Source organism: Leucopleurus acutus (assembly GCF_964270905.1).
Source record: "Leucopleurus acutus genome assembly, chromosome: 18".
In the NCBI taxonomy this organism is placed as follows: domain Eukaryota; kingdom Metazoa; phylum Chordata; class Mammalia; order Artiodactyla; family Delphinidae; genus Leucopleurus; species Leucopleurus acutus.
The window spans coordinates 47,260,050-47,279,393 of NC_139160.1; the positions used below are offsets into that span (position 1 = coordinate 47,260,050).

Genomic DNA, 19,344 nt, shown 5'->3' on the forward strand with positions numbered 1-19,344 from the left:
TACCCTTAAGCTATATAAAACCAAGCTAAGAAACAACAATTATATGAAAAAAATATGCCACAAATCCCAGAATTACAAACAAGTCATTTTGTTTTTTCTTTCTGCTTACTTTGGATTTAATTTGCTCTTCTTTTTCTGGTGTCCTAAGGTAAAAACTTAAAGATTATTGATTTTATAGAGACACAGACGTAGAGAACAAACATATGGACACCAAGGGGGGAAAGTGGCGGGGGGTGGTGCTGTGATGAATTGGGAGATTGGGATTGACATGTATACACTAATATGTATAAAATGGATGACTAATAAGAACCTGCTGTATAAAAAAATAAAATAAAATAAAAAAGATTACTGACTTTAGATCCTTCTTTTCTAACATATGCTTTCAGTGCAATAAATCTCCTCCTAAACACTGCTGTTTGATGCAACCTACAATGTTTGATAAGTTGTGTTTTCATTTTCATTTACAGCTGACCCTTAAACAACACAGGTTTGAACCGTGTGGGTCCACGTATATGCAGATCTTTTTCAGTAAGTATGTATTACAGTACTACACGATCAGCGGTTGGTTGAACCCGTGTATGGGGAAGCATGGATACGGAGGGCTGACTGTAAAGTTATACACAGACTTTCAACTACACAGGGTCAGTGCCCCTAACCCCTGCTGTTCAAGGGTCAACTGTAGTTAAAAGTATTTTTACATTTCTCTTGAAATTTCTTCTTTGACCCCTGTATTACATAAGTATGTTGCTAAGTCTCTGTGTATTTTTTAGATTTTTCCAAACAAGTCCTTTTGAATACTGAATTAATATTTCTTGGTCATGCTAAAATTAGTTAATACAACAGAGGTGTTTTAATACACAATAGTACCACACCTAGCTACGGCACTGAGAAGATGTCACAAAGAACAAGGAATATATTGACATGCCCAATAAGACACTAATATGGTCCTGAGCAGCGGGTTGGTAAAAACAAATTACTAATGAACTTTTAATAGAAAAATGTCTCAGAAGTGGTGACCTTTTAGCTCAGCATGAGCTTATAGCCTTAATTCTCCCATAATTAGAAAATAATTGTAGAAAATAACTTTAACTTTTTCCCCAAATCATCTTTATTGTGATTGAAGTAATACTAGACACAAAAATCAGCTGATATTACAGGAATGTGAAACAATTTTATCGACCGTTCTTGCTGAAATTCTGGGTAATAGAGAATTGAAGAAAATTAGACCAAAGGTCGTTAAGAAGGGCAATCTGAAAGACAGCATATAAGTTTAAAGTGTACATAACTGTCAACCAAGCTAAACTTGAGGAGGTGGTGGAAGTAACGAATTTACTAGCTGACACTGGATTATAACATAAGAAAAGATATGGATTTGGAGGGATTTTAAATGTGGCAACACTGTGGAAGTACTTTTCATTGTAATTCAGGATACAGAGAACCCGCAAACCGGTTTATGATTATATAAACTACGGCCCATTTTCTGAATCTGTTATCAAACACTGGAGAGACTGCTTCCAAACTAAATCTAAAGGCAACCTGCTGTTATTTATTTGCCAACACGTATGGATTTTAAAAGAAAAAAAAAAAAAATGAAGGCCAGGCAGGCACTCTGGGAACTGGAATTTTCACATATTAAAGTTCAGACACAGTATCATAATTTTTGCCCCGTAAGTCAAGAAGCAGGCGCTTCCCTGGTGGCACAGTGGTTGAGAGTCCGCCTGCCGATGCAGGGGACACGGGTTCGTGCCCCTGTCCGGGAAGATCCCACATGCTGCGGAGCGGCTGGGCCCGTGAACCACGGCCGCTGAGCCTGCGTGTCCGGAGCCTGTGCTCCGCAACGGGAGAGGCCACAGCAGTGAGAGGTCCGCGTACCGCAAAAAAAAAAACCAAAAAAACAAGAAGCAGTGAAATGCTCTGGTAATTAAAATAACATAGTCAATATTATCTATAAATAATGAGCGTGCAAGGATCTGCAGGATGATGAGTAAACATTTTGGCAGGGAGCAACTGCTACATATTGGAATGGAAAGCAATGTCTTTATCAGGCCTCTCTCTCCTCCTGCTTTCTCTCCCCCGTCACATCAATCTCATGGGAATTTCCCAGACAAAAGCCTTCTGCTTAGCTTGTAATGAATTAAACATCCATCTGATTTAATCTCTAGCATTTCTCTCGCTCTGCCCACAGGTAACTAACTGCCACGTAGCAGAAAGCTGACTGGACAGGAGTGCAGTGAACTGGTTTTATGCCCACACCTGACATGGAACACATTTCTGTCTTTGGAACTCCATTTCTTTGTAAAAGTGAGAGGCTGAACTGAACTTGATAATGCTTACAGTTTCCTGTCAGCCCCACAGTTGATAACTACTGCATTTGGACATGTAGAACATGGGTTAGTTCCACCTCAGCTTTCTGAAAGGTTTCCAATATCAACAACTTGAGCACCTTCCTCTATTAAGGCAAAAAGTTTAAGCAAGAAGGAATGTCCTTATTTTTATGACAAAAATCCATACTGGTTATACCCTTCAAAAAGTCTCAATGAAGTCATGTCTAACATTTGCAACTATATGCATATAAATATTTAAGTTCATTGCAGCACAGCGTATCAAACAATAAAACATCAAGGCGTGCAAAGGCTCTTCCTGCCCTCCCCAAAATCGGTGACACAGAATTTTTTCACTTCCAAATGTGAAATGTGATTCACGCCCAGAATGTGTCACAATTTGCATGGACAGGCTACTAAAACTGGAGCTTCTTTTGTAGACAGCTACGTAACATCTCAGCCATGTTGGTAAGAAAGGAATCATGACTGAGACTGGTGGTGGCAGCAGCCGGTTGGTTAGAGAAAATGAATCCTATTTTACTAATGGCAATTCCTATTCACAATGCCTAATTTTCTCCATTATCGTATAAATAGTCCACAGTGTCTATTACATGACACATACCTCTGTCACATAATAGCCCTACATGGATGCTTTGGGTGCATAGTACAACCATGACTACACCATCATCAAACAACCATATACACCCAAGACTTTGAAAACTTTGGGACTGGAGCAGGCTGGAAGGAGAAATAAAGAGAAGAACGAAAGAAAAGCTATAAATGAGCATATACGACGTGTCTGTTTTTGGAATCCTCCCACTGATCCTGGCAAGCTTGGAGCCTTATATCAACTTCGACGTTCAGTTCAGAGATATTCCCCACCAAGCCCCTCCCTGTCCTGGTTCAACCTACACACCAAACACAGGTTCCAGATTTCTAGAATAGCTTTAGGAATAAAAGAGCTGAAAGACAACTTGGAAACAGCCACTCTCTGTGGGTTTGGTATCAGAATACAAGAGCTTCAAGCAAAAAGATCTGTGAAGAAGAAAAGCCTATCTGTACATTCAACTCTCTAATAAGACTTGCCCCATTTGCCCCCCCATGGAGCAAAATATCTTTTTTTCCTGTCATTATCATACGTAAGAAAAAATACCAAATGCTCTTGAAAAGGTTCACATTGGACAAAGGAAGGTGTAAAAGAGGAGAGCTGTGACACGTGACATAGAGAATGAAGTTCATATGCTGAACCTCAAAGGCTTCATCAATCCTCCAATCAACAAATATTACTAGAGCGGGATGGCAGTAAGGGGAGAGCCATTCTAATAGAGTTTATGTCTGGTCTGGATTGCTACCTCTGATTAACTGAATATTAAGTGAGTTGTCCAGTGATCTCGTGTTCTCTACTGGGGTGCTAACAGATCTTGCAAGAGGTTCTTACTGCCATTTCTTAATCCTAAAAGTTAGCAGATAGTTATAACAGACCTGGCTCTATCCTAACATCTGTCATGGGACCCTTTACAGTCTGGTGCTTTCAGCTCCTTCCTGGTTATGTATATTTTTTTAACCACATTTTCTTTCCATTCCAGCAGGTTTGTTTGTCTTGAACAGACATTCTTTTCCACACCTTTCTTCAGCTCCAAAGGAAATGCTGCCACAGGAATGAGGCCAGTGGATGGATGCCGCCTCTTGTACTGACATTGTGCAAAGAAAAACACTACTTACAATTTTAAGCCATCTTTACTCAATAATAAACAGTGGTTTGATAGTTCAACCACAGCTGTTGACATTTACAACCAATTGTCATGCATTTCCTAGGCATAACTTACAAGTTCAAGCTTTTTCATCTTTTACTGAGGTTTAATGCTTTATGTGATGAACAATATTTTTTAACTGATTGCACCACTTGCTGGCTTCACAGAAACACCCAACATCACTCACATATAATGTCTGCGGATCTAACTCAAGCCGGAACCAAGTTAGTGCTGAACTTGCCATCTAATTCTATAAACTATCCCAAACTTCTATTCTGCGGAGAGCAACTATCACTTTCATATCCATGGCTAGCATGAGTATTTAAAACTTCTGGATTTTCAGAGTCAATATTTCACAAAGAAATAGCGAGAGTTTATCACTTAAGTAGATGTAGATGCTGGGCGATTCACTGGGCTTCTTCCTAGCTGGGTGATTTATTTCCATACACGAGCCTCATAGTATTTCAGTAAGAAAAAATTCCAGGTAGCATATGCAATAGGATTTTTAACTAAACACATGACCAAATAATTTAGAAATGTCTCCAGGTCTTTGTATATGTATTTCAATCAATAAAGGAAGTGCTGTGTCAACCCTCTGCTTTTCCTATTAATTCTGGGTCTTTACTCAAAAACCTTCTTCTTGGGGATGGGTTTTCTGACAATCCTCTTCCTTCTCCTATACTTCTCCCCTTCCCAACTGCTGACTTCCAAACTAGTCTTAAACAGAGCTGATAACATTCTCCTCTGACCATTATACTATGAATGTATCTCTTAGAGCATTCTCCACATTTTATTAAATATTATTTGTATGATGTCATATTGTATATTATATATGAGAGGCATCACACACACCCCTCTCCTACAAGACAGTGAGCCCCGTAGAGACAGAAAGCATATTTTATTTATCTTTGTAATCTAGTGCCTGAGAGTGTAAATAAATGTTGCTGAATAAATAAATGTTGAATTTTCTCAAGCCTAGTAGTAAAGATCCCGTTTGTTTTTCATGGATTATTTCTCTGGAGATAAAAGTGGTTTAAACTTACTAACCAAATACTGTGCTATGAATTTTGTAGGAACAAGTGACTGTTATTCTAATACTCCAGAAAGGAAAAGTGAAGGAAAGAAAATGTGTTATGTACTCGGTGTTCCACATTTAGCCACTGAGAAATAAGGTGTAGAAACTGGATTTCATACCTGACAACGTGGTACTCTACCCATTAGCTTATGTCACTCACTTGAACAGCTCCTATTCTCTATTTGTAATAAAGTTTCTTTAGCACAATATGCTTTGGACTAAGAAGGAATATCAGTTCCATGAAGTTAAAAAAGGGCCTGATTTCTTCCTTTCCTTTTATGTGATGGCAATCAGCATTACTATCCTCTCAGCTTTCCAGGTTTGACAGGGAATGGTATGCTTTAGTGACTGTGAGAAACCATGAGGGATGCCCCAGTTTTTAGGGAGTGTGTAAGCAAATGGCTGTTTCCTCTGTACTCCATTTCCCACTCTGTGAAAAAGAAAAGCATAATATTTAACATCACCAAGCTACTGTGAGGGTTAATTAGATTTAATGGGGGAAGGGAGGCAAGCTGATCAGGCACTATTCAAATTCAAAGAATCATTATTTTGTGTCTAAAAATAATCCTGATTTAGGAGTAAAATTAATTTGGAAGCTCAATCTTTGGTAATCATCTTCCCATACCTAAAATAAAAAAAAAAATGCCATAGTTTTTAATCAAAATCCCATTCTAAGCGCAATTCAATGAAGTAAAAGAATGGAGACCTGTGAATGTCCATTCACCTTTGAAGTAAAACAGTACACAGATCAGTTCTTTTTCTTTTTTCTTTTCCCTACTTCTCTCCCTCCCTTCCTTTGCTCCTTCGTTCCTTTTTTTGAAGATACACTATGTGTGGAAAGGTTAATTTTGGAGAACGGAGTAACATAAACAAATATAGATTTTAAATCTACATTGACTTCTGTTCGTTTGTTTCATACGAAACATTTGTGAAACACTTTACATGCCCTCTTTAAGCAATCAGTAATCAATGTTCTGTGGTTGAAATAACTCTTCAGGTCATATCTGATAAGTTCCATCTCTATTTTTGTTCAAGAACTAGTCAGTCCACCAAGAGGGGTGGGATACGGAGGGTGGGAGGGAGACGCAAGAGGGAGGAGATATATGTATATGTATAGCTGATTCACTTTGTTATAAAGCAGAAACTAACACACCATTGTAAAGCAATTATACTCCAATAATGATGTTTTAAAAAAAAAAAAGAACTAGTCAGTGAAAGAAGATCTTTGTATTCCCCAAATTAAAAAACAAATCCCTCGATATTTAAGGCTAAGGTCATAAAAAGGGCATCTAAACAGTAATCATCATAATTAATTTAATAGATTAATTTACTATGAAAATCTTCATGAGAAGTAGAAGCTGGTACCTGAGAAAAATCCGAGTTGTTGTCTAAATCTTACTAAAAAAGTGAGTGTCTTCTAAAAATGGAAAACACTCTTTAAAAATGTAACAGTTGATAACCCTTGGAAATATGCCATATCTGTTAGGAAAAAAATGTTGCACTCAGTTTTTGGTGAGTGAAGACGATTTGGCTGGAAAGGAACTCTATTCATGTTTGTTTAGAATTTTCCAAAGGAAAGGGAAATAATGTAGTTCAGTCAGTAGAAATGTATTCTCTACAGAGAAAGCAGGAATAATTCTCTTTTAACACAGTCCTATTAAAAATTCCCATAAGACTTATAAATTCTCATCACATAGACTCTATACTCACCAAGCAAACTTCTGATTATTCATTCGATTTCCCCGGACCCTTGATACTGGGGACGGATGTACCCTGTAAGAGATGAGAGTAATCCAGTCATTGAAAAAGCATTTTCCTGATTATAAATGAACAAATAAAAAGTGATCTGGCTTATAAATGATCTCTTTTAGATTTGCTGAATATAAAATGCCCCAGAACTTGAGCACCTCTTAGTAAATGGATGCAGTTAAGTTCCTATGCCTACAGACAGACCAGCAGTCTCTCTCTTTCCTTCTGCACCACTTTTAACATACAAAGTGTTTGTCACAATGTTCACTGTGAAGACCCCCCCAAAGGTAGGACCAGTTTTAGTAAGTTGATTCATTCATTCAGTCCAACAAAAAGTTACTGCTGCCTACCTAATCCTTGCCAGGTTTAGGAGTGCATAAAGGTAATGTAAGGTCTGGTGCTGGCCCTCAGTGAGCCCTTTCTGCTACTTGTTTCCATAAGAAGGACACGAAGAGACAGTCTAAGTATACACTCCCTCAGTCAACTTCCAGATTTAAAGCCCTGAAGAGCAAGATAATGAAGGGGATCAGTATACGCCACCCCAAAATACGCTACTGAGGCATAAGGATTATTTTCATTTGAAGGCAACCACACACAAAAACAGGAGGAGGAACTCTCTACCTTCCCTTTATATGCCTAAAAGCAGGGCATACATTTCCCTTTTGTAAAGGAAATTTTCATTTTTAAAGGCGTTCCCTGCACCACCACCCCCCACCGCCCCATACCAGGAAGCAGAGTACAACGTACAACTCTTATCACCAAAAATGGTATTGAGATGAGCTGGCATAAACAACCCTTATTTACCATTAGTTTCCCCCATACATTTCCTAGTCATCTTCCTAAAATTGAGCCCCCCCTAAACGTCCAGACCCCCTTTTGACAAGGCACTTCTCTACAATTTATTACCCTTTGTTAAAATGGTATATAAGCTTCAAATTTTAACCACCCCTTTGAGTTACTCACCACTGAGTATTCCTGCATGCATGCATGTTTTATGTGTAAATAAACTTTGGATTGTTTTTCCTCTTGCTAATCTATCTTTTGTCAGTTTAATTTGCAGGTCCCCAGACCCTAAACAAGGAGAGGGTGGAGGAAAAAAAAATTTTTTCCTCCCCTACAATAACTTCATCCAAATGTCCAGGCACAGAATCTGTGGGAATGGAGGAGAAAGGAAAGGTGAATAGTTATTTCTAGGAGGAAGGTCTTCTAGATGTGATACTCTCCAGCCGGGCTTTAAAGAAAACAGTCATTTCAAACCTTTAGATAAATTATGGGGAAAAGATAGTAAAGACTATATTGTTTTACAAGCTTCCGGGGTTGGAGTCATCCACTGGAAATAGTTGAAATTTCTAGTAACTGCTAATATCTTCCAATCAGGAGCTAGCTGCTGAAACTCCGTGAACTTCCACCCCTTTGTGGGTCACTTACTGGCAGCACAATTTGCTCTACTTCCTGTCCTTGTGGACACCTTCCTGCTTCCTAGTAAAGTACCCATCTTTCTTTACTAGGTACCTGTGAGATCTAGGCAGTCGTTAAGCTTGTGTTATCTTTACTCTTTATGTCTCAGACATTCTTCTATTTACAAGACAAGAAACAAAATGGGGATTTTAAATTGGTCTTAAAGTCAACTTAGAACCAAGAGTCCCAAGGTTGATTAGAATCCCAGTTCTCCATAGTTGTTCAGCGAGTGAGAATCATTTCAAAACGGACAGTACAGGGTTTCCCTGGTGGCGCAGTGGTTGAGAGTCCGCCTGCCGATGCAGGGGACACGGGTTCCTACCCCGGTCCGGGAGGATCCCACATGCCGCGGAGCGGCTGGGCCCGTGAGCCATGGCCGCTGAGCCTGCGCGTCCGGAGCCTGTGCTCCGCAACGGGAGAGGCCACAACAGTGAGAGGCCCGCGTACTGCAAAAAAAAAAAACCCCCCAAAACAAAAAAAAAACCGGACAGTACAGCTCTAGCCCCTCAGAAGGGCCAAATGCAGTCTTTCCGTAAACCCAGAGCCAGGCTGCACTTTGCACTCAGAAGGCTTATTTCTTCCAACATCCCTTATTGACATTCTTTTCCTCACAGCACTTCTCAATGGATTCTGCAGCTGAGCCGCTCAGCACAGATTTTCTGCTCTGTATGGGGGAGGGGTTGTTGATGATGCAGAAAGATGGAGAGAGGCCAGACAGCCCCTCTGGTGAACTGTCTCTTTCAAGCACGGCCCACTTCCTGCTGTTTTGCAGCTACAAGGATCGCCTGTTGGTCTTGGCATCCGGCCACAGGGGGGCCTATCGGAAATGACAGACTCAGCTAGAAATGAAAGCCAGCTCATATTCCAGTGCCCCAATTTGGGGAGAGAGAGAACAAACACCCAATAAAAATGCGTAAGAATTATACACAAGGTAGCAAGTCTCATTCTTTTTGCTTTCTTTTTTCTTTCAGTCTGTTTGAAACACAGTCATCAAAATGGAATTGTGAGCCCAAAACTGTCTCTCCAGTTAAAGTTCCCTGACCTAAGGGAAAATGCAGGAAATCCTCCTGAACCTTGCCTGCATACCCCCTGGGGTGTCAGACTCCTACTGCCTAAATAAAATGGGCAGGAGTAATAGCCCACATACTCACAGTTCTTTAATTCACTCTGCATCCTTTAAATGTTTACGTCATGTTGCTTCCACCTTAACCCTATTTCTAGTCATCATGATAATTCCACCAGGTGAAGTTTGATGATATAAAAGTACCGATGCTTCTCACTGCATACATCAGTGGGAAAAAATGGGTCTGTTTAACGTATAATTACAATATTCTCTAGGTAATTGTATCTTTTAGCAAAACTTCATTGATCCATAGATCAAATATTGTAAGTTGATAATTTCTTAACTGTTTAACAGTCTTCAAAGAATTCCTGATTGTGTATGTAAGACCAAATAATTATAAGGTTTCTTGAAATGGTCAAACAAGAAAGGTTTTTTCCCTTCCCAAAGTGAGTAAATTGATAACCTGGAGCTTACTTTATCTGATAAAGTAGACCGTAAAGGTTTGCATTTCAGCTACTCCCCAATTTCATTTCTGCAAAAGAATATGCAGTGTTTCTGTGAGCTCTGTCTTTAAATTGTGACACTTTTTGCCTTCGTCTACCTTCTTTCCACATATAGCAGCTAGGCAGGTAGCAAAGTCAAAACCCCAGTAGGAGAAACCACCATCTAATCTGCATGTCATGCATTATTCATGACCTCCTGATTCCTGCACCTGCATCTAGGCAGGAAGCTTGCAGGGAATGTTCGTTATTCTTCTCTTAGCCTCACACAGGCTTGATTACTGCTAAGCCACTTTGTTCTGTAAGTAAGGGTTTCAGGCCTTAGTACTAACCGCTGGATATGGAAAAGAAAAAAAAAATCACCAGGCTGAAGAAAAGGGCAATCTTGGTTGTTGTATAACGTGTATTCAATCCTACAGTGTGCTCTTTGGAGACTGACAGTTTAGGTCAGATGGAAATGCTTCCATTTGGTAATTTACATTACACAGAAAAAAGGAAGCTATAACATTAAGGTCATGTACACCAACGGTTCTATTTATATACACTTACTCATCTGAGGCAGACAGCATGTTTATAATTTTACCCAACACAAGGCTTAATTTAGCTTTTTTGCTTAGCATGTGAGAACTTTTTAGATACCTTCATACAAAAATGATTCTTCCTTCGTTCGGTATAAGCACTAAAGGACCCGACCCTCAAATCTTGTATTTTAATGACTAACATTTATAGTTAATCAAGAGAATATGATCGGTCTGTTCTTTTTCAATGTTTTCCTAAACCTACCCGAATGGCTGGTGGTCGGCGGTGGGATGTGAAATCTCCATCCCCAACACAAATTATTGATCACGGATGAACTGCTGGGAAGGGCACCCATCCTACCTTTTCACTATCCCCACCGCAGAAAAGCTGTGACAATTTAAATCCAATCTTACAGCCCCCAGTGGAATCAGGATGAAGTGGTAAAGAGTACAAACTGTGTAGCTGCCTGGGATTGAATTCCGGCTCCACCATTTACCAACAGTGTCATCTTAGGGCAAGTTACTTAACCTGTCTGCCCTTTTGTTTTCTCATTTCTGCACAAATGGAGGCAATGATAGTGGCCACCTCCTAGGTCTGTGAGATTTAAATTAGTTCATAGTTTTAAAGTGTTTGGAACAGTGCTTGGTACACAGGAAGCAGTTAATACATGTTAGCTATTATTAGCAGTGCCGATTGGATTGGAAAGGATGGGAAGATGGAACTGGAATATCCAGTTAATTCCAGGGGGTTGAGATAAATGTGCTCTACAGAGCCTGCAGTCTCGACTACTATGCTTATATGACTTCACTGAAGGCGAGGAAATAGCAAAGAGAAATAAACACCCATAGAGTAACATGAACCAAATACTCTGGTTTCTAAGGTATGACTTCCTCTCTGGCACCTCATTTTGTCTTATTAGAAGACCTATCTTCCGTTTACTAAATTGGATAGTATTTCAGCTGTATCCCATTCAAGTCAGTAATCATAGGAATAAAGTCATCCCCATTACTAAGCCTTTACTCGGTGCCAGACACCATGCTTAGTTCTTTAGCTACACTACCATATTTTCTCCTCATATCATTAGTATCCACATTTTACCTTTGAGAAAAATAGGTTTAGAAGAGTTAGATAAGTTGCCAGAGTTGCACGGAGAAAAGCAAACTCAGAACTTGGACACAGGTATGTCTGACCTGTCTTCCTGCAGATTATCAACCAATACTTATAAACTCATGTATATTCCCTCCCCACTACCCCGGAGGATGCAATAAAGTGAATTAGCACCAGGGGCCTTAACAAGACTTAGCATTTATTTGAGCCCAACCGAACATTCTATAGTATAAATAGATGCAAAGTGAATGTACTGGTTTTCCTGGCCTAAAATTGGCACCGGGCTAAATATTAAGCCTTCGGGGACTCACCAGAAATAGAGTCACAGTCATACACTTTGTTCTCCCTTTAACTCTTCATGAAAATTCCGCATTATTTGTGTTACCATTTCAACACGTAATGTATAACACATGTAAGTTTTTGATGGTAAAATGAATCTACCTCCTCACTTCCCATTTTTTCTAGAACCCAAACCAATCCAGTTTGGCACCACACGTATCTGATGAAACCATCGATGTCACGGTCATCAATGGCCTCCATGTTTTCAAATCTACTGGTTAAGTCTCAGTCCTTATCTTCTCAAATTCTCCAAGTGACTCACAGAACTGATCACTCCATCCTTGAAAAACTGTCTCTACTCGGCATCAGTGACATTTTTCCAGCCTTCTTACTCTTTTTTTTTCCCTTTGCCTAAGCCTCTTCCTCTCATTCTTTTGAGCTCTAAATACTGGTATGGCCTGGGGATCATTTTCCCATGACCTTTCTCTGCCCTGTTTCAGCTCACTCCCTGGATAAAGGAGTCTCCAAAATAGCTCCCCTCACCCCCTTGATGATTTCGTCCCATCCACAGGCCTTAGATACCATCCATATAACAATGACTCCCAGATTTCTATCTCCAGCCCTAGCCCCATATCAACACCAGACTTAGGGTTTTCAGCCCCGACCAACCTTTCCCTTAAAAAATAAAAGGTGTTCCTTTTCTTATCTTCCCAGGCTCAAAACTGGCAGCATCATTCACCCAGGTGCAACCCTGAAATAATATTTGAGTCGTTTCATGCTCTCATGCCCCATATGTTAGAGAGGCTGCTTAAGTGAGCAAAATCAGAATAAGTTATTATTTCAAAGACCAATAAAATATTTATTGTAACAAATTACTCATCTAGTAAGACTAGAGATTTTCATTACAAGATCATAAGAAATTATTATATATACATATTTTCTATTCTTAAATCCACTTTTTTCTGTTATGTAATAAAATGAGTAGCCCGTACTCTCATCCATAAATTGATCCAATTATTTGACAAAATACACACTTTAACAACCCAGTTTACTCCATTTGGGGAAGCAAAGATTAATCTCTAACTCCACGATTATTCTTAAGAATCAGAATTTTCCTACGTAGAACCACATGAAAGATAATTTTAAAGTAATTCTTGGTATTGCTGCCTTCTTACACACAGTTGTACTGAATACAAGTTCTCATGATTATTCAGGTTGGTTTGGATGTTTTTATCATAATACACACACACACACACACACACACACACTACACTTGACCAAATAAAAATATAAGCATGACACTTATTTAAACTAAGTGGGCCCTTTTTATTCTCAGTTTTCATCAAATCACTGATTAGATGACCATTAGGGATGCCATATATTTTCTAAGAGTTCTTTTTCCCTCCCATTATATTTAATTCTCTCTATGCAGAGCCATTGCTGTTATTTTCAGAAGAGTAGGCTGAATTTAAACGTCATACAGAATTAACGTGATCATTTCTTCACAGTTAACTTTAACAGTATAAATTTTGTTAAAAATATAGTGCTTTGAAAGGAAAAACATGTATTTCTGCTACACATCAACAGAATGAGAAATTCTAAAAAGGGAACATTTGGTTGGTATAATCACATCACATTAATTAATGCCAGGTTCATCTCCCAGCATCCTCACTTGCTCTCTCTGTGGCAGTGACACTGAAGATTCTCCTTCTTCCCTTGTCCCCTGGTTAGGGAATGCTCAACTCTAAGAAGCCGTCCCAAACCTCTAGGTCTAGGCCAACTTGCTCCAAGGTCTCACAGCCCAGGATACTTAGCACACATTAACTAAAGATTACAGTTGTTTGTACGTTTAGTTTATTTTGTCTGCCTCTCCAAGTAGATGATATGCTCTAAGGGGACAAGGGAGCTTTTCTCTTTTCACTCACTGTCATTAACTCCTTTACCTGCCACAAAGTGGGCACCCAATAAATAAATGTTGGAGCATTAGCCCTATTTCCCTACTAGACCAGAACTTCTAGGATGGGTGGCAATGGCTATGTCTAAGTCACCACTGCATCCTCAGAGCTTAGCAAAATGCATAATACAGAGTAGGCATATAATAAATACTTGTTAAGCAATGAGATGCAGAAAAAGGATAAAATATTTTAGATTTACAAATCTGAGCTATTTTACTGAGCACCTCCAGAGCACCTAGAGCTTCAATAATTGATCAATATTAACTAAATCCAACACATTTTCCTTAACAGCTACTACCCATGAAGTCTTGCATTGTGGGCTAAGGCAGAATCTCTGCCCTCAGGCAGCTTGCAGTCTAGGTGAAATAAAGAGGGAGCAACTACCATAAAATAGGGTAGGAAAATTAAAAGGGATTTCAAGTTTTATTGGAGGGAAGAAGAGGTTAGAATTAATTCAAACTGTGAAGTAACAGAGAAGGTTTTGAGGAGAAGACCTTTAAGCTGGGCATGAAGGAAAAGTAAAAATTTCATCGTCAGAAGTGAATGACGGTAGCAAGATATTCCAGGAAGAGAAACGTGAATTGAAGGTGTGAGGTGAATAAAAAGATATGCCTAGAAGGGAGAGTTTCTTAGAAAAATTGGGGAAAGATGAGTTAGAATGTTAAGGCAGGCGTAGAACACAGATCAATAAATGAATGTGTGAAAAGGAATCAGTAATTGGGACAGTCAGTTGTGGGACAATATCAATCTTTACTCTACTGGACAAAGCAATGTATATACTTCATGTGTGTGTGTATATATATATATATATATATATATATATATATATATTTAACATCTTTATTGGGGTATAATTACTTCATGTATATTTTTAATTTAAGCAACATTTATTGCATACCTAGTATTTACTCATGAATTCAAATATTACTTGAGCATCTATTATGCCAGACACTTCTAGGCTCTTAAGCATGGTGAACTGTGTTAGGGGAGAGATTATTACATCCATTAAAATGTGATTCCTGACATCAGGGAGCGTACAGCACGGCATGAGTTTAGACAAATGATTGGCCATCAGGGTGCAGTGTGATAGCTGGCCATGGGAGCAGATAAAAAGGGCATCAGAGTTAAGCTTTGGAGCAGACAAAAGACTTTTCCTTGGATTATAAATACGGTAAGTTTTAAAGGAAAAGTTTTCAGCTATGGAAGAGGAAAGGGGCATCCAAAGATATGAAGAGGCATGGAAGGGTAGAAATAGCCATAGCAAAACTACAAATTGTTCAGGGTGCCAAGGGCTGGCAGGTCTGGAGGGGCAGGAGATTATGTAATAACAGGGAACCCTGGAGATTCCCACATATGGATGGGAAGTTGGAGTTTCATGACTCAGTTTAGGCTCATGTGATCTCACGACCAAGATTAAGAGACTTGATCGTCTCTACCCTTCCCTCAATGCCAGAAAAGCCCCAAATAATCTGTTTCTCCCTCAGTATCACCTTGGGCAGTAAATGACACCAACCACAATAGCGTGAAAGAACCCAGCAGCCCAGGAATCATCCTTGACTGAACCTGTCTCCCCACATCCAACCCATTTTCAGGCCCGTCTGCTACATCCTACCCACTTTTCATTTCCACAGCCATCAACCTATTTTAACCCACTCTTCTCTCCTACCAGCACTACTCCCTAAACCTCCTCCCCCAATCCATTCTTTACACTAGCACCATAGTGATCTTTTTAAGAGGCAAACCTGTTTTTTCCTCACTCTGTTATCCCTTTAGTGGCTTTTCATTGCTCTTCAAATAGACCCAGATCTCAACACAGCCTAAATGCCCACGATCGGGCCCCTGCCTACCTCTCTAGCTTCACTTTCCAACAATATCTGTGCTTTCTGTGATCCCATCACCCTGGTCTCCTTTCAGTTTTGGTGCCTTTGCTTATGTTCCTCCTTTTCTATAGAAGCCCCAACAGGCCCTCCGCCCCTTCATCTGGTTAACTCGTACTCATTCTCAGCTCTCAGCTCAAAGAGCGCCTCTCAGGGCACCTTCTCTGACTCACCAACCTGCATCATGTCCATACTACAGACTCATTATTCTCTGCATTTATCCTTCTCATCAGGCTTGTGGTTATTTGTATACAGATGCAATCATTCAATGAGAAGCAGAAACGATTTTCTCCTTAGCTCTCCACTATATGCCCCGTATTGGACCCTACATCTGATACAATTAAATATTGATCTTTAAAGAGAAGGAGATGATGAGAATTAGTAATAGTAGCCTTTTCATTTTCCCTGAGATTTGTTCTTGCAATAATCTGGAAAGGTAAATAAGTAAATGTACATAATAATTTTATACACAGATTTAATATGCATTTATTTTTATATTTAATATGTATTTATATGATAAAATATAAAGTGGAAGAGAAGGTGAATGAAAATGGAATGGGCCTGGGTGTTGTCTCCTGGGTCCCACAGGAGATGGGTTCTTTGGACCCTGCATCAGCCTAGGCCCAACACAGTCTGAGCACAGGACCCATCCAGGGCCAGGATGCCAAAGCAGATGTGTCTATCACTTCCTCATCTCTGGAGAAATTTGTGGAAAATTAGTGGACACTGTGGAGACACTAGTGAAATTTAAATGAGGTCTACAGTTCAATTAATAGTGTTGAACCAATAATAATTTTTTGGTTTGGACAATTGTACTATTATTATTTAAGATATAAAGCATACAGAAGCTGAGTGAAAGGGATCTGTGAACTCTCTATAGTATTTTTGCAACTTTTAAATATTAAAATTATTTAAGACTAAAATTACTTAAAAATAAAACATTCTTAAAGTGCTATTTCTTTGCTGGGATAAGAATATAAGCAATACAGATCTTCTAGGAACTCCTTTTTCCCTGTTTTATTTCATGCTTTTCAACAGTTAGTTATTGTTGATAGCATGCATTTTATAAGTTTATAAATATGAGTATATCTGTGTGTGTACATTCTCTCTCACACTTTTTTTTTAGTTAATTAAACTCATCAATCAACAATTCTAATGCTTTCACCATCATCTTTTCCATGCCTTGGGTAGAGAATTACTAATAACAGGTGTGCTAAGAAGTGGTAGAAAGGAGTAGAAGAAAAAAAAGATGAAGTCATTTTAAAAGGTTAACCAAGGGCTTCCCTGGTGGTGCAGTGGTTAAGAATCCGCCTACCAATGCCGGGAACACGGGTTCGAGCCCTGGTCCGGGAAGATCCCACATGCCGCGGAGCAACTAAGCCCGTGCGCCACAACTACTGAGCCTGCGCTCTAGAGTCCGCAAGCCACAACTACTGACCTGACATGCCACAACTACTGAGGCCCGCGGGCCTAGAGCCCGTGCTCTGCAACAAGAGAAGCCACTACAAGGAGAAGCTCGCACACCACAACCAAGAGTAGCCCCCGCTCACGCAACAAAAGAAAGCCCGTGTGAAGGAACGAAGACTCAACACAGCCAAAAATAAATAAATTTTAAAAAATAATAAAAATTAATAATTAAAAAAATAAAAGGTTAATAAAAATAACGCTATGGGGGGGGGATTTAGATCATGTCTACAGAGCAACAACCTATATTGTGGAATTGACATTTATCCAGGTAATATAGATTCCACATGCCTGCTCTGACCTGAGCTACCCTGATAGTTGCTTCAATTTTTTACTTTATTTTGCATCTACATAAGTCTGACACATTATTCTTCAGCATTCAGTATATGGTGCGTTAAGGTTCCCAACTTTTAATATGTGAACTGAAATACTTTGACTTAGTTGTTAGTATGGATGGCACTGAAAATTTCATGAATTGACAGACATTTTGATTGGTAGTTATTCTATTAGTCACACTGCTAATGCCTTTTATTTGGTGTGCTATGTGGAGAAATTGGAGTATTGGAAGAATTACTTCAAACGCTTTTACTGCCTCTGGTTGCATTAATTTTATGATGCCTCATTTGTGCTGAAAAAAGAGGCAAAGTTAAAGTATGTAATATGGGCATTCTGTCACCCCAAATTGGACCTATTACAATTCAGCATTCTCTCAAGAAGGGGTTATAGCTCACTGGGCTGCACCATTTTTCCTTTGAGTAGGACAAAATTTTACATCGTTTGGTTCACAGGCATAATGAAAATGCCATAAAGTAGACCCCAAAGGTGATAAGCAATTGCTAAGGAGAAAATGTAGCTTACATTTCCCTTAAAGTAAAACTTCAAATGCTAGAAAAACTTCAACCTGGTAATTAAATGTAACTGCTATCTCTATTTTAATAATGTGCTTAAAAGAAATGGATTTATGGATTTGTATGTGTGTATAAAGCCTGATTTGCCTTTAAGTAGACACCAGATAAATCAAAAGGAATGGTATCTAAGAGATGGACTCAGTACTGAATCAGAGAGCAGTCTGATCTGTAGATGGCTGTAGAGGCTGTCCTTTCACTGCCAAAACTGAAGGCCAAGAAGCTTGGAGGACTTTAAGGCAAAAGAGCCAGGAAATGACTTACTGGCTTATGCAGAGACACATTATTTTAGAACTTAGCATCGCAGGCCAAGAGCTGCCAAACACATCAATCAGTACCCACAGGGCTAAAGGTGCTTGTGGAGACTGGCGAGGGATATATGAAATATCACACACCCACTTACCGACAGAATCAGACAAAGAGCAATGCACCCACCACATAAGCACTTCCAAAATGCACCAGGCCTTCTACGATTGACCACGATCATTTACATTAATTGCATTCACGTTCACCATTCCCTCCTCTCCCACCGCCAGCCACTGGTATTTTCTTTCCACTGCTTCATGTAGCACTGATCCAAGAGGTTACAGAGTTTTCCTGCAGAAACACCTATGGGATATTATTATATTAACAAAATAGGCAAACCTAAGCACAGCTAGTTTCGTTATTTTGGTTATTTCTGAATTTGACACAGGTGGCAACATCGTTGTTCTGGTTGCTTATGAAGCACCCAACCATTCCTGTGACTGAAAAAAGGATAAAGAAGAAAGAACTGATTAAAGTGTATTAAGCACTGTGCGCCTGCCAGCCAATTTAGGTGATATTAAAGTAATCCAAGGTATGGCCTCTGACCTTAAAAACAGACTGTAGTTCAACTGGGTGAGTATACAATCGCCTCAGAAAGGTTAAATAATAATATAAGATTAAGAACATCAGTTCTCCAAACAGAAGAGTTGGCGCAAGACAGTAGATGCTGGAAAAATGGAAGCACTGATTACTTCAAGAGGGCAGTGGAGAGAAAAATCACTTCAAGCTAAGGGTATGAGATGGAGTCGGGTCTCCCAGTCTCCATCTCCTGAGCAGGTGTGGAGAAGCCCTCAGGCGTGCAGGTGTGCAGATGAGGATAAAAGAGGAACAAACAAAAAGCGGTGGGAGAGGAGAAGAGCGTGCGGTTACCTTAGGCAGAAGCAGGAGTTCATGCAAGGGAGTGCAGCCCAGAAGGTGGAATGTCTTTGATGACTGGTGATAGATGTTTTGGGATTTTTCTCCCTAGAAAGTGCAAAACTCCTGGAAGATTTCATTTCACAGGAGAAAGGGTATC

At 39.5% G+C, this 19,344-nt stretch overlaps 1 protein-coding gene across 6 annotated transcripts in view; it reads right to left on the bottom strand.

The window, feature by feature from the left end:
• KLF12 (KLF transcription factor 12) overlaps positions 1 to 19,344 on the bottom strand; it is a 450,478-nt gene that overhangs the window by 68,200 nt on the left and 362,934 nt on the right. For all 6 annotated transcript variants that reach the window (XM_082859606.1, XM_082859602.1, XM_082859605.1 and 3 more), the window contains one exon: positions 6,858 to 6,920. In XM_082859606.1, the coding sequence (XP_082715732.1) occupies positions 6,858 to 6,920 (63 nt within the window). The remainder of the gene's footprint in view (positions 1 to 6,857; positions 6,921 to 19,344) is intronic.